The sequence below is a fragment of the Mus pahari genome, chromosome 6 (assembly GCF_900095145.1).
Source record: "Mus pahari chromosome 6, PAHARI_EIJ_v1.1, whole genome shotgun sequence".
In the NCBI taxonomy this organism is placed as follows: Eukaryota; Metazoa; Chordata; class Mammalia; order Rodentia; family Muridae; genus Mus; species Mus pahari.
This window is the reverse complement of record NC_034595.1, coordinates 92,300,371-92,319,615: the sequence shown is the minus strand read 5'-3', so window position 1 is coordinate 92,319,615 and position 19,245 is coordinate 92,300,371. Positions and strand designations below refer to the sequence as shown.

Below are 19,245 nucleotides of genomic sequence, written 5' to 3'. Positions count from 1 at the left end.
CATCCAGGGCTCAGCAACGTGCCTTCCTCAGGGAGACCAGGTCAAGTTCATCTGGGATGAACACACTACTTTAATGTCACCAGAGAACGCTGTGGGAGAGGGAGAGGGAGAGGGAGGGGGTGTGAGGGAGGACAAGTGGGTCCTCTTGGGTGGGAAGCTGGGGGTGGGGTGGGGGTAGTCACAGAGGAACCAGGTAAGAGAGGAAGGACAGACAGTCCAGAGACTGAAGAGAGTCCAGGAGAAACGGTCCCGCCTTCCATGAGGCAGATGCCCAGACTGAATGGGGCAGGCTGAGCCCAGGTCGAGGTTGGCTCTCCAGACCTCCCTCCGAACAATCCTCTTAATCTTTCCATGGTGTCCTCGTGGGAGCCCCGACTGTCAGCTCTCCTGGGGCTGGTTGCCCTGGTGTCTGCTTAGAGTCCTGGAGCAGGCTGTGAGCAGGTCCTTGGAGGCACCGAGCAGTCCACAGGAGTAACAGACAGCCTCCCGAGGCCCACTCCACCCTGTGTTTGGAGGAGTCGAGAGATGCCCCAGGGTACAGTGGCACAGCTGGGCTCCCAGCAGGGGTGTGCAGACAACGGACTGGCCAGCTTGCCTCAGTTGTAAAACACTTCGTCTTCCTCTTCGGAAAGAGAGCCACTGTCCACCGACGGCAGCGAGCCATGCAAGTGGGCCCTGTCATCAGGCCCCCGGGCCCCTGGCAGTCGCTGCCGGTGCTGCTGCTGGGTGGGGCTGGGGGGCTCCTCTGGTGAGGGCCAGCCATCGTTCAGGGTGAGGCCAGGGGAGCAGGCTAGGAGACTGTCGTCCTGTGAAGGGCCGCTCAGGAGGCTGTCCTGAAGGTAGATGCTCTCGAGGTCTAGAAAACCAAAAGGGGGTACAGGGGAAGAGATGGAATTCTGCCCCTGTACCCTACCTCTCAGGGTGAAGAGGCCTGCTATGTCACTTAAGCTATGCGACCTCAGGCGGGTCTCTAAGTCTCTCCGAGCTCAGTTTTCTCCCCAGGACGGAGCAGAGCTGATAAGAGCAGGAAGTAAGTATTGGGACAAGGGGTTCTCCTTCTGGTCCTCTGTCCCCTACCCTCCCAGTCATAGGGAGAATCACGTGAGAAGAGCCAAGGGAAGCTTGGACCCAGGTTTGGGAAAGCAGCACCCAAAATCCACCTAGTGCCAGCTCAAGCTGCACGCCATCCAGTCCCTCCTTTCTGATAAGGACTGCCCCTGGGAATGCGGGAGCCAGAACTGCTGGCCCAGGTAGTTGGGGAAGAAGGGGGAGGAAAAAAGTTCTTGGTGTCCCTCTGAGGGCTGCTCCACCCACCCTGCCTTGATGTCCCTGCTGTACCTTGGAGCTGTACAGTACCCTGGGTACTGTCCTCGGGCTGCAGTTCTTCGTCATCCAGAGAGGACCAGGCACTCAGAGTGGCCTCCGTGATGGCAAACTGCTCAGCGACCCCTGGGGGATGGGGGTGGGGCAGCAAGATTAGACTCAGTGAACACAGGGGTGGGAAGGGGGCGCTCTATGCCTACATGGGCCTCTCTGAGCTGTGATAGAGGAAGCCACCGAGTGCCCCGCCCACCATCCTGCGCGTTTACGCGCGTTTACCTCACGTTCGCTCAGACCCACCTTCAGGCTGTACACCCAGCCCGTGGCCTCTCTCCCCGTGACCCCCACTCACCCGCAGCAAAGCGTGCCTCGCGCAGCTCGTCAGGGAGGCAGCAGTAATGTTCGTCCTCTGCAGGGGACAGCTCCCAGCCTGACTGCTGGGCGCTCCAGCCTTTCCACTCGATGAGGTGGGCCACTCGGCCACGGGCCATGGCCGTGGGCTTTGTGATGTGGTCCTTGATGCTCTGCACCACCCCTGTGAAGCCATGGATAGCTGTCGGGTGACCTCCTAACATAAGCCCCCCGCTCGTGACACCCAAATACCTCAGGCCATCCTATCACCACGACCAGTTCTGCCCTGTGCCCACCGCAGACTGATGCCCTCCTTCACCCCATGTTGTGCCCGTCTGTATGCCCCCTCATTCCCAATGCCTTATTCTGGATCAAGTTCCCAAACCAGCCACTCCTTCCTCCAGCTGGCCATGTGACCTGAGACTCTGGTGAGTGGAGGAACATCAGGGAGTACTACCCGGAGGAGGTGGCCTGGAATTGGGCTCCCTGAAGGCCTATTGGGATGGGGCAGATGGTGGCCAGGCTGACAGAATTTCACAGATGAGACAAGGTTAAAGATACAGACATACTGGCTCAACACCATACAACCAAGGATGAGGCACAGGGCAACTAGAGGCAGGGAGCCTCTCATTGGCCAGACGGAGTCTAGGGAGCCAAGGTGAAGACTTGGTGTTCGTACAGCCATGGAGAGCCTTGGTTACAGCATGGCCAGACAGGAACCAGGGAAGAGGTAGGTTAGATCTGTTACTTGGGATATCAGTTGTATCCCAACTGAAAGACTGAAGTTCAAGGGTAGAGATGGGAGCTGGGGCAATCAGGGGCTGTCTCGTAGGGAGCCAGGGTGAGATAGGAGAAAGGTTAGGGGAGCTTACAGGCTGACTGGCTGGATATGGAAGGGGATGGAGATGAGGAAGCAACAGCTCAGCATCTCCACTGACCGAGGTAGGGAACAGATCTGGGCATCCCCGGAACCCTTAAAGCCAGGCAGGCAAAAAGGCCTAGGGAAACCCAAGCTGGAAAGTCAGATGAGACCACCACAGGAATGAGGGACCAGGAACATGGCAATGATGGAGATGAGGAAGAAGGGGAGACCTGCTTCCCTAGTGGGGTGCTGGCTGCAGAGGGTTTGGGGCAAGGAGATGGTGTTTCTCGGGGCAGGGGACTTGAATGGCAGGAGTTTCTGGAGAAGGAAGTTGCAGAGCCAAAGATGGAGGAAGGCAGCCAGGCTCTCTGGAAACATGGAAGGATTTTGTGCCTTCAAGGTAACACGGTCCTCAGGGGCAACTGGACCGGGAGCAAAATCAAGCCCAGACCCTTGGACTTCAAGCACCATTGAGCCTTAAGGCCACCATCTGCAGAGTGGGCTGAGGCAGAGAGAGTCCCATGACTGTAACCAAGTCTCCACTGAGCAGACTCCTCAGCCTCCTTCTCTCCCCAGGGATCTGCCCAAGAGCCATCCCCCGGGGGGTGGAGGGGTGGGACACAGTCCCCACTTCAGGTTCTGCTTCTAGGGAACAAGTCCCAAGGTGACGTGGGAGACCACGCAGTCAGACACCCACAGCCTGCACCCTCCCCTCTGAGCCATCTCAGGGGAGGGGGCCCTGAAAACTCAGCAGTCCATCTCCCAAGAGAAGGGATCCCGCTTGAAGTCTGGCAATGTAGAAAACGTTAAACCCCGGCATGCCTGTGTCCCTTTGCCACGGACGAGCGTACAATCTCTAAGGGCCGGAGCGGGGCTATCCTGACCTACCCACAAGGGATGAAGTAGCCAGGGCGGCCACACTGTAGTTGCTGGGGCAGGCTCTAGAGTCAGATACGTAGCCATTGGTGGTCTGGAAGCACCTCTGTAGAAACAGAAAAAACTGGGTAGGCAGAAAGGAAAGACACCCCTCACCGGCAACAGCAGCTCATCAGGTGATGGCCAGGGATCAGGCACGGAAGGGTAGCCATTCCCACAAGATCTCCTTCCCTGGGCTGGCAGGACTGTGGGCCTAGGTGGGGCACAGCAGAGGAAGGGAAGGCGGTGTCACCTGGGCTGACTGGACTCGGGGCAAGGAGGCATACTGACCTGCCAAGGGTCCCAACAGAAATCCATCTGCTTGTCCTGAAGGGAGAGGAGAAAAGGGATCAGTCAGGGCTGGGGCACGCAGGGTGGGGGCAGGGCGGCAGGTGGATCTGCCTTGTGATGTTCTGAGAGGTTACGGGCCCCTTGCTATACCAAGACCCCTCTCTACACCTTCCGTCTGCAAGGTTGAGTTACTTCGGACAGGAAGACCTTTGGGGTGGGGTTGTGTTGTCTAAATAAGTCTGGCCCAGTCCAATCCAGAGCCTCATCCAGCTGAACACTAAGCCTCCCCCTCACTTCCCCCCACCCCCACCCCGCGCCCCTAGTGCCCAGGGAGAAGTTGGGATTGGCAAGAAAGAAAGGAATTGAGACTGGTTTCTGCTTGCTTCAGGGAAATAAAAGAGCAGCTGGAGTCGGTAGGGGCAGGCAGGAGGAGGGTGATGGATAGCCAGTCACCTTGCCAGCAACATGGTCCGGAACAATGGCCGGTGGGTGGCTGGAGGGCAGGTCCCGATTCAGGAGGTCTGTGCCCTGGGGCCTGGGGCTGTTTTTGTGGGCACTTGTGAACAGATCTGGAAATAATGACAAGAGAAATTTAGATATCCCCCCCCCTTAGAGATATGGAAGGAAAAGAAATAGGGGTTTTTGAGCAGGGGGGAGTCAAACCATCTCTGCTTTATGTGCGGGGGTGGGGGTGGGGGTGGGGGTGGGGGAGCTAGAGTTGGTCAAAAGATAGGGGAATGGATACACTGATCAGTAAAGTAAAGGGCACAGAATGAATATACAAAACCCAGTAGTATTATAGGCAAATGTGGGTTATAATGCACACCCATTGTCTCAGCTATGAGGGAGAAGCAGGAGAAACATTGACTCCCAGGAGCTGGATCAAGCTCAGTTAAAAAGAATCAACCTCAGTTACAAAGGATCAACCTCAGTTACAAAGAATCATAGTAATTGCACACTTGGTTTTCTTCTTTGTTTCTTTCTATCTATTTTTTCTTTTGTTTCTCTCTCTTCTTTCTTTCTTTCTTTCTTTCTTTCTTTCTTTCTTTTTGAGACAGGGTGTCTCTGTGTAGCCCTGGCTGTCCTGGAACTCACTCTGTAGACCAGGCTGGCCTCGAACTCAGATCCAAAAACTGCCTGCCTCTGCCTCCTGAGTGCTGGGATTGCCATGGCCACCTAGTTGAAATTCTATACTTTGGAGAGAGAGACAGACAGACAGACAGAGAGAGGCAGAAAAGAGAAGGCTGGGGTTAGAGATGTACAGCGGGTAGAGTATTTGCCTAACTTACATCCTGTACACTGTAATTCCAGCACTCCACAGTAAAGTCAGGCAGATCAGAAGTTTAAGGTCATCTCTGGATATGTGGCAAGTTTGAGGCTAGCCTGAGCTACATGAAACTTCATCTCTGAACTAATAAATTAAATAAATAAATGAAATAAATGTAAGGCATCTGATTCCATCTCCTCTTCTGCCTCCGTCTTGACACAGAAACCTCTCTCTCTCTCTCTCTCTCTCTCTCTCTCTCTCTTTCTTTTTAAAGATTTATTTATTTATTATATGCAAGAGCACTGTAGCTGTCTTCAGAAACTCCAGAAGAGGGCATTTGATCTCATTAGAGATGGCTGTGAGCCACCGTGTGGCTGCTGGGATTTGAACTCAGGACTTCCAGAAGAGCAGTGCTCTTAACCACTAAGCCATCTCTCCAGCCCCCGACACAGAGACTTTCTATGTCACCCAGACTATCTTTGAGCTTCTTGCCTTGGCCTGCTAGGCAGCTGGAACTATAGGTCTGTGTCAGTGTACCCCACTCTGTTGTAATTTCTTTTTACTTTATGTTTTTGAGATAGGGTCTCACCATGTAGCTCTAAACAGCCCTGACTGGTCTAGAACTTTCTATGTAAACCAGCTGGCCTTGAACTCACAGAGAGATCCACCTGCCTCTGTCTCTCAAGTACTAGGATTAAAGGAGTGTGGCACCACACTAGTACACGGTTTTTAATCTAAAAATGTTGCAAAGCAGTGGTGGCCCACACCTTTGATTCCACCATGAAGAAGGCAGAGGCAGGCGGATCTCTGTGAGTTTGAGCCCTGCCTGGACTACAGTGAGTCTGAGGATCTGCAGAGATGGCTCGGCAGTTAAGAGCACTTCCAGAGGACCTGGGTTCAATTCCCTGCACCCACAATGCAGTTCACAGCTATCTGTAACTCCACTTCTTGAGGATCAACACCCTTCTCTGGTCTCTGGGTATCCATGCATAGCGTGCAGACATTCATGCAGGCAAAACACACCATCTACATAAAAGAAAACGTTTTGTTTGTTTTATCTTTGGTTTTGGCTTTTCAAGGCAGAGTTTCTCTGTGTAGCCCTGGCTGTCCTGGAACTTACTCTGTAGACCAGGTTGGCCTTGAACTCAGAAATCCATGTGTTTCTGCATCCTGGGTGCTGGGAGGAACAGCATGCGAACCAGCTCAGCTATAAATTTTTTTAATGTTCCTTACTCTTTTTTAATAACTTAGATTAATATACAAACACATTCTATATTTTCTTTTTACTTGGAGATGGCATTTCCATGTTTGTGTGTGTGTGTGTGTGTGTGTGAGAGAGAGAGAGAGAGAGAGAGAGAGAGAGAGAGAGAGAGAGAGAGAGAGAGAATGTATATTGGGTTAGATAGAGAACACTTGCGTATTGTTCTTCAGGAGCCATCTATGATGTATGTATGTATGTATGTATGTATGTATGCATTTATTTATTTATTTATTTATTTATTTTGGTTTTTTGAGACAGGGTTTCTCTGTGTAGCCCTGGCTGTCCTGGAGCTCACTCTGTAGACCAGGCTGGCCTTGAACTCAGAGATCTGCCTGCCTCTGCCTCCCAAGTGCTGGGATTAAAGGCATGTGCCACCACTGCCCGGCTCTTATTCATTTCTTTTTGAGGCAGGGTCTCTCACTGGATCAGAATTTGCCATGTAGGCTAGGCCAACTGGCTAGTGACCTCTACCTGTCTCTGGGTCCTAGAGCTGGGACCACAAGTGCAGGCTGCCATGCCTGGCCTCCTGACATGGGCTTGGAGAATGGGATGCAAGAAGGTTGCCAACTGAAAGATCTCCCTAGCCCCTGCTTGGTCACAGCAGCCCCAGCACCGGCCACAGGGCCCAGCACACAGCAGGCTCTCATTAGGGGCTTCTCAAAGGGAGAAAGCAGAGGGTTCAGACATCCTTGCAGCAAGCCAGCATTAGTTAGAACTTCACACGATCAAAACAGCTGGGCTCTGTCTCCAGCCACAGACAGGCCAGGGGAGAAAGGGGTCCCTACAGAGGGGAGGCCCCAGAGCTAACACCTCAGGAGCACCCAGCCTCGCTGAAGGGAGGAAGGTGAGTGTAGGCCTGCGGTCAAGGTGAGAGTTCTCAGCCAAATTGCATTCTGAAAGAGCCCAGAGGATCTGGGACCTTCCCAAGGCTGGGATGCTGAACTGAGCCAAGGCCCAGGCTGGAGCCAGGCTGTCTGGGACACTATAGGAGAAGGCAAGGTGATGGCCAGTGTCCTCTCCTGCCCCAAAGTGACCCAGACATAAGGAGGGCAGGGCACAGAGGACCACATGGGTTCTGAGGCTGAGGGCTGAACCATGTGCTCAGACTCTGCAGGGCCCAGCACAGCCTGCTGTGTGCCGGTCCTGGCCGTGTGACCCTGAGTTATCGTTGCACTTCTCTGGGCTCCAGCACCTCCCAAGTCTACAGAGGAAAGACTCCACGGCAGGGCTAGGAGCCTGTCCTTCAGTAGTCATGCAAGACATTCATTAGGTTTATCTCTCATTCGTTTACTGTTATTTATTTATTTATTTATGAATGATCTTTAGCTGGAAATCACAACCAGGGTCTTATGCGTGGTGGGCAAGCACTCTATCACTGAACTACATCCTCAGCCTGCTTTTCACTAGGTCAGTTTAGACAATAAAATGAGAATGGAAGAATATGGAAACAATCAGAGCCTGAAGCAGCCTGCGGCTCGGTCCCGTGTCACGAAACGTCTGTGTGTCACGTGCACACCAGGCATGTCCTCCTGTGTGTCTGTGGGGTGGGGGTAGGGGGTTGCCCACAGGTGAGAGTTTTTTTTTAGCTGTGCGGAGAGTCAAGATAAAAGATACTTGTTTGCACAGGTCTGTCTTAGTTATTTTTCTATTGTGCTAAAGAGACCATGACTAAGGCAGCTTATAGCATAAACAGTTGGGGGTTACATTTCAGAGGAGAAGTCTGCAACCACCATGGAGGGGACACGGCAGCAGGCAGGCAGCTATGGTACACATCTGATGCACAAGCACAAAGTGGAGAGGGAAGGAGGAAGAGAGAGAGGAAACGGCATAGGCTTTTGAAAATTCAAACCCCATCTCCAGCGACACACTTCCTCCAGCCAGGCCACACCTCCTAATCCTTCCCAAACAGTTCCACTAGAGACCACACATTCAAATATATGAGCCTATGGGGACCATACCTTATACCTTAAGGTATAACAATAACACTATGAAAGATGCTCAACCAGGGGAATGTGCCTGCTGCTGATCGGGATTCCATCCCTGAGAGCCATAAGGTGACAGGAGAAAACTGACTCCCAAAAGTTGGTCTATGACCATCACACATATAATGTCATACAGACACACCCCTACACACATACACACAAAACATAACTATGTGTAAAAAAGGAAAAAAATCAGGGGCTGGAGAGGTTGCTTAGTGGTTAGAGCACTGGCTACTTTCTCAAAAGACCTGGGTTCAATTCCCATCACCCACATGGCAGCTCACAACCGCCTGTAATTTCAGTTCCAAGGGGCTCTAATGCCCTTCTCTGGCCTCCCTGGGCACTAGGGACACACATGGTGCAGACAGACATGCAGGCAAAACACTTATATAAAATAATTTTTTCAAATTAATTTTGAAAAATGTTTGGGCTGGAAAGATGGCTCAGAGGTTAAGAGCACTGACTGCTCTTCCTGAGGACCTGAGTTCAAATCCCAGCAACCACGTGGTGTCTTACAGCCATCTGTAATGAGATCTGACGCCCTCTTCTGGTGTGTCTGAAGATAGCTACAGTGTGCTCATATGCATAAAGTAGATAATTAATTAATAATAATTATTTTTTTAAGTTTGAAAGCTGTGACTAGGTGTGGTGGTTCATACTTGTGCTTTCAACTGGAGACTGAGGCAGGAGGATGAGGACTTAGTTAGAAGCCAGTCCAGGAGTATACAGTGTGTTCCAAGTCAGCCTGGATGACAGAGCAACACACACACACACACACACACACACACACACACACATACATACACAGACAGACCATGTACCACATGTCACAGACACAGACACACTATATACCACAAAGTCACAGATACAGATACCACACACACATACCACACATACCACACCTAACAAGAAGTTCTGGAATTCTCCATGCTGTGCAAAGCCTGAGTCTGTCTAGCTGCAGGGTGGTGCTGGGTACCTGGATGGGTGTCAGGGTGCTTCCAGACTCCCAGGGCACCCCTGAGGCTGTGAGCACTTCAGCGACAGAGCAAGGGGTGACAGGGATGGTAAGGAGCCGGCACAGCAGGTGACACCAGAGGCTGGATGAGATGCTGGTGGGCTGGTGGCCTCCTGGCTTCAGCCTCCCCTGCCTGCCTGACCTCCCTCCCATCTGGGATCCAGGCGTCCTAAACGAAGTCTCCCTCTGCCCCTGGAGACTTTAGCCCGATGATGTCATGGCCTGGTTGCCATCGCGATGTCAGGTAATGAAGCAGCCCAGGGTGAAATCACAGGCTGCTCTTAGCCCAGCTGGGACCTGGCTGCACCATGGGCTTGGTGATTGGAAAAACACATTGTCACGTAGGGTGGGGCTGGGGGGACAGCTCTGCTATTTTGGAAGCTTTCCCCAAGGGAGTCATGTGGTGACACTCTCCTTTCACAGCGTACACCCTACACCTTTGACCTCAATGTCCCAGGCCCATTCTTGAACATGCTTCCTCCCCCACCTCCTCAGGCTACAGGAGTAAGCCCCCCCTGTTGCCATGGCAACATGAAGACCACAAAAGGGGTGTCACCCAGAGGTCCCCATCCACCCTTCTGCTTTGCAATCAGACAGTCAGCCTAACCACCCAGACAGTTCTCCATAATGTCTAACCTGAGTTCTTCATGCTGCGGCGCTTCCCCACCAACCTTATTTTTCCCTGCTTGGTTCCTGGCTGACTCTGAGGCATAGTCCCTCAGTTTCCTTTCACTTGCTTCGGATTGCCCAGAGTGTATACAGCTATCCACTGCAGCTCTGTGTCCCTGCCCGTTTAGTCACTGTGGTTGCCACCTGCACCCAGAGTGTTTCTCGGGAGCAGGAGAATTAGCTTGCGGCCACTTGGGAGGAGGTGGTAATGAGGATTCTTTCCCAGTAGCGGGAGGGAGTTGAACAACTTCGTGCAAGTTGGGCCCAACCCCCAACCCCAACCCCGCCCCATGCTGTCTCCCCAAAATTCCCACCATCTGTGGTAAAAGGATGCACCAGGCTGCCCTTGGCTCTGGAGAGAAGCGGCCTTGGGCTTACTCCTCTGGTTCAGTCATGTCTTCCCTACGTTTGTCCTGCTTCCCTACATTCGTCCTGCCTCCCATCCCCGTGTGCTGAGGGCTAAAGAGACCAACGCCGAGGTGGCCAGGGCTCCCTTAGAGGGGCTACCCTGTCTCTGTGTTTGTCTTTCAGGACAGGGCGATTTCTGAGTCCCTTTCCTGGACCGGGGTTTGCCTTGGGAACCCTCTGGTCCCTACAGACAGAGACCAGAAGTGTGAGTCACTGGCCTCTCTGCCTGGCGAGTCCCTGCCGGGAGAGCAGGCCGTAGAAGTTGGCAGAAGACTGTCCTCCAACGTCCTCCCAAACCACCTTGGGCCGTGATGGTCACGTAATGGTCTGCTTGGCTGAGCTCAGAGGTGCCCCAGGAATCTCTTTCCATCCCGACCAAGGGCTTCCACTCACCCCAGCTCCTTCCGGGATCTGATCTGTCTCCCCTCCTGGGGCCCAGCCTACTCCAGTCGCACCATCTCCAGGCAGCCCGCCAGCTTGGCCTAAGCCAGCTAGATGACTCTCTTGAGGGAGAAGCCTGGCCCGCGAGGACACACTGCCTGTTTATTAAGCATCTGCTCTGGGGTGGGCACCAAGTTGATTCCTCATCAGTGATTTTGCTTTGAATCTTGCAAAGGAGGTAGCAGCGTACCCACTTGACAGATGGGAAAATGAAGTCTGGGACTTATCCAAGACACTGGGTAGTAAAGGTTAGGGAGAGAGCTCAAATCTTGGGGGCAGTGTGAAAGTCCAACCTCCAAATAGTGCTGATCCCCAGAAAGGGACCGCCAGGGACCGCCAGTCATCTTTTCTGTGGGGTGTGTGTGTGTGTGTGTGTGTGTGTGTGTGTGTGTCCCACTAGACTTCTTTAAATGTAAAACTGTTCCTCCCTTCAGACTGAACTCTTAGAGGCCAAGTGCCATCTACTCTTTCCTAAGTTTCCCACAGGGCCCACTGCAAAGTCGCTCCCAGCACAAGCTCTGGCAGGCCCCCCTCAGGACCTGTCCTTCAGGACATATCAGATGTTTAACTCTTGGGGAGCCAGTGTCTGCTCCTGTAACCACCAGTGCGCTAGACACTAGAGACCCCACCCCCGGGGGAGAGAGGTGGGCACAGAAGGACCCAGAGACAGAGAGGGGTGGATCCTGGCTTCCTATCTGTTCCGCTGTGCCAGCCGCTGCCAGTGCCAGCAAAACCTAACCAGACAGGAGGCCTTTGAGTGATCCCAGAAATCTGTTCAGAACTATTGACCATGTACCAAGTGCTTCGGGGGGAGAACAGGGAACCTTCGGGGACACAGAGTATGGGGTGGGGGTGGGGCTCAGCACTGGGGCCTACAGGACCTGGATTTGCATCTGGGCAGCCTGCCAGGGGTGAGGTTCTGCAGTTCTCTGAACCCACTTCCCTTCCAGGTTCAAGGAGAACTAAGGAGTCAGGAGAGCAAAGGCTACCCCAGCCTGGCTCAGGATAAGCATCCAATGAGTGGTAGCTTAACAAGATGAGCCAGCGGCCCTGGGTGTGCCTCAGGGGACAGAGTGCTTGCCCAGTGCTTGTGTGAAGCCCTGGGTTCAGTCTCTTAGCACCACACTCGGGAGGCACGGTGGTTCACGCCTGTAATCCTAGCGCCTGGGAAACAGAGGTGAAAGGGTCAGAAGTTCAAGGTCATCCTCGGTTACATAGTAAGTTACGGTTAGCCTGGGCTACTGGAGACCCTATTTAAACAAGGGGAAGAAAAAAGATAAATAGGGCAGACATGGTGGCCCAAACATGAAATGCTAGCATTTGGGAGACAGAAGCAGGAGGATGACCTTGAGTTCAATGTCAGCCAGGCACTACAGGATAAGACCCCCCCCCCAACTCGAAAATAATAAATAAAGTTAAAAGTTAGAAAAATAGAAATAGAGAAGGAATACGAGCTAGTTCTTAGATGCAGTGTGTGTGTTTAGTATCCCACAGTCCTTAGCACCCACTGCCTCCTCGGAGGCAGGAGAGGGGGGTCCCCTTTCTTACCAGGAAGGCCTGGAGTAATCGGCTGCGGGAAGGCTGATATACTAGCCCCATGAGAGAAGCAGCTATGGAGTGTTCATGTCATCAGTCCTGGTGCTAAGGGTGTCTTCCCATTGTGACCCTCCCCCACCCGTTCTAACACTTCCATGCCATTCCCCTCCCCCACCCAACTTGCTAAGATGACACTCTGGGGGAACACTGGCAGGGACTGGGGACTCTTGACCCCCTAGCCCAGCAGCAGAGGCTAACAGCTGGGCAGGGTGTATCTCTCAGGTATGGCCTGGACCTGGAGTTGGGGAACCCGCTAGACCGAGTTGGTTGCAGACGCTAGACTCCGTGGGACATCCATGCAAAGTTCATGATCCCAGTCATCCACTCCAGGCTCTGTACATGGCCCACGAAAACCCTTGGCAGGTGGGGACTGTGGTCAACAGCTGGTACAGGTGTGCAGAAGCTGAAGACCGAGGATCCCTGGGACGCCTGAACGCCACAAGGGCTGGCTGCGCGGGGCTGAAAGACTAGCTGTGGAGAACTCAGAGCCAGGTCTTTGCCGGTTCCCAGTTGATGGCCCTAGGCAAGGTCGTGTAGTCATTTGTAAAACAGGGCTGACCACGTTATTTGGATGCATCAGTTTTTGTGTCCACAGGGTTTTAGAGTAGAACCCAGTGAGCCACAAAACTGTCCAAGTGACAGGCAAGCAGATGACCTCTGCCCAGTGGGTCATCAGCTGGGTCTCTAGAAGAATGGCTGTGCTCTGTCCAGGCACCCCCCCCCCCCCAGATCTCTCACTTCTAAGTTTGCTGGGGTGCACGTTGAGACTTCTCAGGACAGAGAGAAGTTAAGACAATACAGCCTGATCTGGGGGTGTCACTCAGGAAGCCCAAGGTGCAGGATAAAGACTGGAGATTTGTCCCAGCCAGCGTGACAACAAACTGCCCTGGCAGAGGGGAGTACGGGACTTGGAGACCCCAGGCCACAGACTCAGTGTGACTTTGGCAAGCATCGCTGCTGTCTGGCCTCTATACTGTACTCAGGCCAGTGCACTCCAGCATGGGTTGGCCAAGGGATGGAGAAGGGACCTGGTCACTAAGGAAATATCTCACCCCCGCAAGCGCCTTCATGGGAGACCACCCGTGAGTCGCTGGGGCTTCTGGGGACAGCTCAGACTCTGAGAGTGGACCTAAAGGACACTTCAGGGCTTTCCACTCTGAGAACTGTCCCACTGGCCTCAGGACTCAGCAGACCAGGAGCCGTACTGGATTTCCCCAACTGCTTCTTATGCGGTGCCTGACACCCAGGAGGTACCATATCACCCCCAATCAGCGAGAACCAACTTCATACAGCCCGACCATGCTCCTGTCCACCCTTACCCATGATCCCCCTACTGATACCTTCCGGGGACCCCCTGAGTCACCTCCCTCAACCCTCCCCCAGGAACCTGAGAGCAGAGGCCCCTCAGAGTCCAGAGAATGGGAGAGGGCTGCTTTCAACATTTCCCAGACCAAGGTCCCCAGGGGGCCTGCCCAGCCCACTCTAAGGCCACTTTGCCTTTCTCTGCCTGGGTAAATTACCAGAGTGACCAGTGCAATGGTGGTCTTCCAAGACCTTGGGGCTGAGGTGAGTAGACTTGACCGCTGTACACGCTCACTCCTGGCCCCGCCCCCTGCTCCCACAGTGGGTAAGACTCCCAAGTGGGACAATGGCCCAACTTCTTTGAAGGGTTTGCTTTTTGTTTTGTTTTGTTTTGTTTTTGACACAGGCTTTCATGTAGCCCAGGTTGGCCTCAAATTCTCTATGCTGTGGATGCTGGCCTTGAACTCTTGATCTTCCACCTTCTGAGTGCAGGCATGTCCCCATACTCCCCAACCTCTCCTAAATGATTACTCCAAATACAAATATGTCCTCCCCACAGCATCTATGAAAGATCCTATGCACACACACACACACACACACACACACACACACCCATTCACAGACAGTGCTCTCCTCAAACCCCACAGATGAGGGACAGTCACTCCAGTTCTCTGGAATCACCTTGGAATAGCCAAGGTGCCAGGTGAGAGACAAAGGCCCAGGGGTTACTGGGAACATCAGCTGTCCTCTGTCCTCTCCTGTCCCCTGAGCAGGGGTGGGGGTGGGGATGGAGTTAGGGATGAGGGTGGGGGAGAGGGAGCCTTGATAACCTGTTCATCCCTACTGACCCCTTCCTGCGTGGGGTGGGGGTGGGGGTTCTGGGGCTTAAGACACAGGCACCCCGAGAGGAGAAGAGGGATCCTGGTTTAGAAAGGCCTGCCTGCCCTGCATCTTCAGCGGGAGCGAGGTCTGTCTGTCTTCCTGGAGCTCAGTGGCCCATAAGAGGACCAGAAACAACCGGAAGCTTCCCTCCCCTCTCAGACACACTGCAGGAGGCGTGTAGCTGCAGGGAAGAAAGCATGGCACCGGGACCTTGCTTCATGCCACCTGCCGGGCGCCGAGTGGGGCGTGGGGTGCGGAGACCTCCGCCCTCTCTGCGCGCTGCTCGCCCCCCTCCCGAGCTCTGTCCCCGTGGGGCACCGTGTCCTCTGGGGCGCGGCTGATCCATGAAGGGCGGACACCCACCCTGGCTTCCCTGAGCGGAGCGCTGGTACCCCCCGCTCCTCGCCGCGTCCCGGGCCGCCCTGTCCTCACCTCGCGACACACAGGATCCCATCACGGGGCGGCGGGGCCGGGCCGCTGCGCCTGGGGTGCGGTGGGCGGCCGCGCGCTCATGTCTCCGCGGGCCGGGGCTGCGCGGCTCGCCCTCCGCTCGCTCCTGGGTCGCTGTCCCCGCTGCCGCGTCCGGATCGCCTCGCGCCGCGCCCGCAGCTGCCAAGGCCGGGCGACACCGAGGCGGGCGGGGAACCCGGGAGCGCGGAGGGGGCGGGGCTGGGGTGCGCCCCGCCCCCTCCGTGCCAGTGCACCTGTTGTCGCTAACCAAAGTACCGCAAACCAAAGTAACGGGGACTCGGCCCTGTAAGGAAGACTTAGAGTTTCAAATCTGAGTAGCGTCTGCTTTCTGGAGTTCAAGGTCAGGGGAGAGGGAATTCTGCAAAGATGAGCCTCTTCCCGCTGTGCACAATTAGGAGGATCGAGCTTTAGTTTAGTTTAGTTTAGTTTATTGGCTTTTCAAGACAGGGTTTCTCTGTATAGCCCTGACTGTCCTGGAACTCAGTCTGTAGACCAGGCTGGCCTCGAACTCAGAAATCCGCGTACCTCTGCCTTTCAAGTGCTGGGATTAAAGGCGTGCACCACCACTGCCCGGCCCCAAGCTTTATTTTTAGTGTGTGTGTGTGTGTGTGTGTGTGTGTGCGCACACACACACACACACACACACGCAAATAGGGAGGTCAAAGTACACTTTATTCTTTCCTTCCACTATGTGGGTCTCAGGGATCAAACTTGGTGATCAGACTTCCTGGTAAAGTACCTTTACCTGCCGAGCATCTCGCCAGCCTCCGGGTCAGGGGGTTTTGGTAGCCACCTGCTCATGGGAGGATGCTGGCCTGGGATGGGAGTTCTGAGGGAGGATCAAGACACTGCACTAGTGGCCTCCTGGCTGGATAAGTGGTCTCATGCAAGAAGGCAGGCTACCTCCCAGGGCTCCTCTGGAGCAAAGAAATATAGGCAAGCTCTACCTAGGAACTTCTGTCATGGAATGGTGGAGGCTAATTGCTGGCACTTGTATGGCTGTTTGTGTGTGTGTGTGTGTGTGTGTGTGTGTGTGTGTGCATGTATGTGTGTGCGCGTTCCTCTTCTCACACATATGCACTATGTGCATTCACACGCACTCTTTTAGGATCCTGGAGAGAGTGGTCAGATGCGCTGTGACAAACCTCGCCAGGCCCGAAGCACCCAGTGTCTGAGGTAAATGTCACCTCACTCCACCCTTGGACATTCCTGTTTCCAGACAGAGAAGTCTCTGGGCCTGTTTACCAGACCTGTATCACTAGAGACAGCCCTGGGGGATGAACACGGCTTAGAGCAAGGGTCTGAAGACCCTGTGCAGAGCAGAAGCCAAGCCCGCTGGGGGTGACCAGGGCTGGGGACTCGAGCTATTGAGTAAAGTCAGAGTGGAGATGGCCCCATGCCATCTCTGGTGTTGTCAGACCTAAGTGAGACAGTGTTACTTAAACACACAACTGAATCTGAAAGGAAAACACATGGATATCACTGCTCCATACACCCCACGGGGCAGCAGCGTTTACTAGACAGAAGGTGTGCACCGCAGATAGCCCCGAGACCAGTGGCTTACAGTGCACAGGAGCAGGAATGAAGTGACTTCTATAATGCCAGCCCTTGGGAGGTAGAATCAGGGTGATCAGAAGTTCAAGGTCATCCTTGGTTACCTAGTGAGTTCAAGGTCAGCCTGGGCTACATGAGAGCCTGCCTCAAAAAAGAAAAGGGAGAAGAAAATAAAGCATATGTAAGGCTGTGCCTAGATTATGAGGAAATACTGTACCGTTCTAACAAAGGGCTAGAATCCCTGGTGGCTGGCCGATCTCTCAAGGACCCCAAGGGTCGGTTGTTGTGACATCAGCCTCCTATATTCACAGAGGCAGCTGAAGACCAGCAGTTCTGTGAAGCACCGAATCCATGCAAGCGTAAACCACACTTGAATGTCCGTCCTCCAGGGTCCCGTCCCAGCTGCTTTGGGCCCGGGTACTCTGCTCCCTAAGCCTGGCCTCGCTGAGGTGGTTGTGAGGGGACTGTCCTCTATCATAAGGACACCCAGGTGGCTCATTTGGTGTCAAGGGTGCTCCCGCCCCTGTGTGGAGAAGGAAAGACAGACCTGCCTACAGCCAGGCTCTGGTCCTGTCCCGTACATGCGACCTGGTACCGAGCAGGCAGATGTGTCTGCCCTTCTGACTGGATGTGGCTTGGAGGCAGGGTTCTGACTCACCGTGATGTAAGAGCGGGAGCTGGTCACAGCTGCTGATGCTCCTGCTGGCAGCTTAACAGCCTAGGGGCTGGGGTGGGGGGTGAAGGAACAGGATTCGAGAGGAGAGGAGAGACAGGGCAGCTCCCAGGGTAGGGGGTGCCTGGGATGGGGGGGTGCACTGAATGAGCAGATGCGTCATCTGTGCTCCCCGTGTGGCCAACTCAGGGACACAGGTGGGGGGCAGGGCAGATGCTTCTGCCCATCCCATGTATTTACAGTGTTTAGCCTCGTGCTGATTCAATCTTGTCACTGTACAGCACTGGTACCATCCTGAGAGACCGGGCCATACTGGGGGAAGGCGGGTGGTGGCTCTTCCTTGCACATCCACATTCACCTTCCACGTCCTTGGAATTCTGCTGAAGCAGATGATGTGCAGACAGCTCCAAGATGTGTGGCTGCCTTCCCCGGGGAGGGGACAATGGTCTGTCCTTTCCCAGTTCACCCCATAGTCCATCTGCCCTGTGACTGTCCCCTGACCACCTCGGGTGCCCTCCTGACACAACCATTCATGGGAGAGAGGGAAAGAAACCTGGCAGGACCGTGTCTGGAGGTGCCCATCTCCCCTCATGTTCTGTTCTCCTGGCACAAACCTGAGAACCCAGGCAGAGCCCCGTCTCGTGGTTGTCCATCAATGGGCAGACATCTGCAGCTCTGAGAGCCCACCCTGCTGTGGGTATTGAAGCATGGAGAAAGGACATTACAGGGCTGGATGGGAGGAAGATTAATCTGCAGGAGTCACTCTAGTGGTGAATCAGACCCGTGCCTGCCTGGTAGTCCCAGGGTCAGTGGGGACACGGTGGAGACAGCCATGTGTGAGCTGTGAGCTCAGGGTCGGGACGGAGAGTTCCCCATTGCTAATAAAACCTGTGAGGTGACAGCTCTTGCCAAGGGCCAAGGGGACACGGGGACAGCTTCAAGTCTATGGTGATCTCGAAACCAGACATTGAAGGTTGGGTTGAGTGCTGGCAGCTAGAACTGGTGGCTCTCTGTACACAGAGGTTTGAAGACAGGGATGCACTTGGGGACACTCTGGGCACATGTGACACCTGGGGAGCAGTAGGAGAGGGTGAGGCTGTACCCCCCTCCCCTCTGGACATTCTAGAGCATTCTCTATTGAGCACAACACCAGACATCCTCATCTGCTCATATGTGCTCTGCTCGAAAGAGGCTATTGGCTTGCTGACACTGATACTCCCTCAAAGAAGAGGATGGGAAGGCCGTGGGACCCTTGCCTGGGATTCCAGGCGATCTTCTCAGCTCTCTGATTGTAATTCTGCCCTCAGGGGTGGCTAGAATACATACACCAGGGAAAGTTGATTGAAGGGGGTTGCACCCATATGGAGGAACCGTCATCCGTGCTGGATGAAGTAGCTGCTGTATACTTTGGGACTCCCCCTCCAGGGTCTCCTGCAAGCAACTCCTCGCCCACACTCTGTAAGCGAGCTCAGTAAATTCGTTGGCTCCCTGGGGCAGACTGTGGTGGAATCACACTTGAGTTTGTCATGAGACCTTTCGAGGAGTCTCTCCAAAACCTGATAACAGGAACAGCAGAGGGCCTGGCAGACCTGAGTGGGCGTCCGATAGCTGGGAGGACCCTTAATAGGTGCTCAGTTAATAGGTGGTGACTGTCCCAGGTCTCAGGTCTAGAAGATGGATCATGGCTGAGACTCTGTCGGCCTACCCCCCTCACCAGCGGGTACTTGCTGAGCCCTGATGTGTCCAGCAAGGGCTGTATGGTGTAGAGACTCCGCCCCTGCACACTAGAGCCTACAATGTCAGTGGAGGAATTCAGTGCTGGGGTTTCTCAAGCAGTGACCAGGGTCCACTTGGAACCACATAGGGCAGGTAGAGCCCTTGTGAAATGGAGGAAGGACCCGGACTAGTCTGGGAGCCAGCTGTCCAAGAATATATGAGACTCAGAAGGGAAGAGAGAGAGAGAGAGAGAGAGAGAGAGAGAGAGA

General features: G+C 54.2%; 1 protein-coding gene across 1 annotated transcript; it reads right to left on the bottom strand.

The window, feature by feature from the left end:
• Nucleotides 1-52: 52 nt before the first annotated feature.
• On the bottom strand, nucleotides 53-15,114 carry Fam131c (family with sequence similarity 131 member C). The gene is made up of 7 exons (XM_021201038.1): nucleotides 14,995-15,114; nucleotides 4,193-4,308; nucleotides 3,740-3,775; nucleotides 3,422-3,515; nucleotides 1,673-1,855; nucleotides 1,339-1,449; nucleotides 53-856 (listed from the first exon to the last, which is right to left on the bottom strand). The coding sequence occupies exons 1-7, from the start codon at nucleotides 15,014-15,016 to the stop codon at nucleotides 597-599; spliced, it is 822 nt and encodes a 273-aa protein (XP_021056697.1). The 5' UTR covers nucleotides 15,017-15,114; the 3' UTR covers nucleotides 53-596.
• Nucleotides 15,115-19,245: the final 4,131 nt, after the last annotated feature.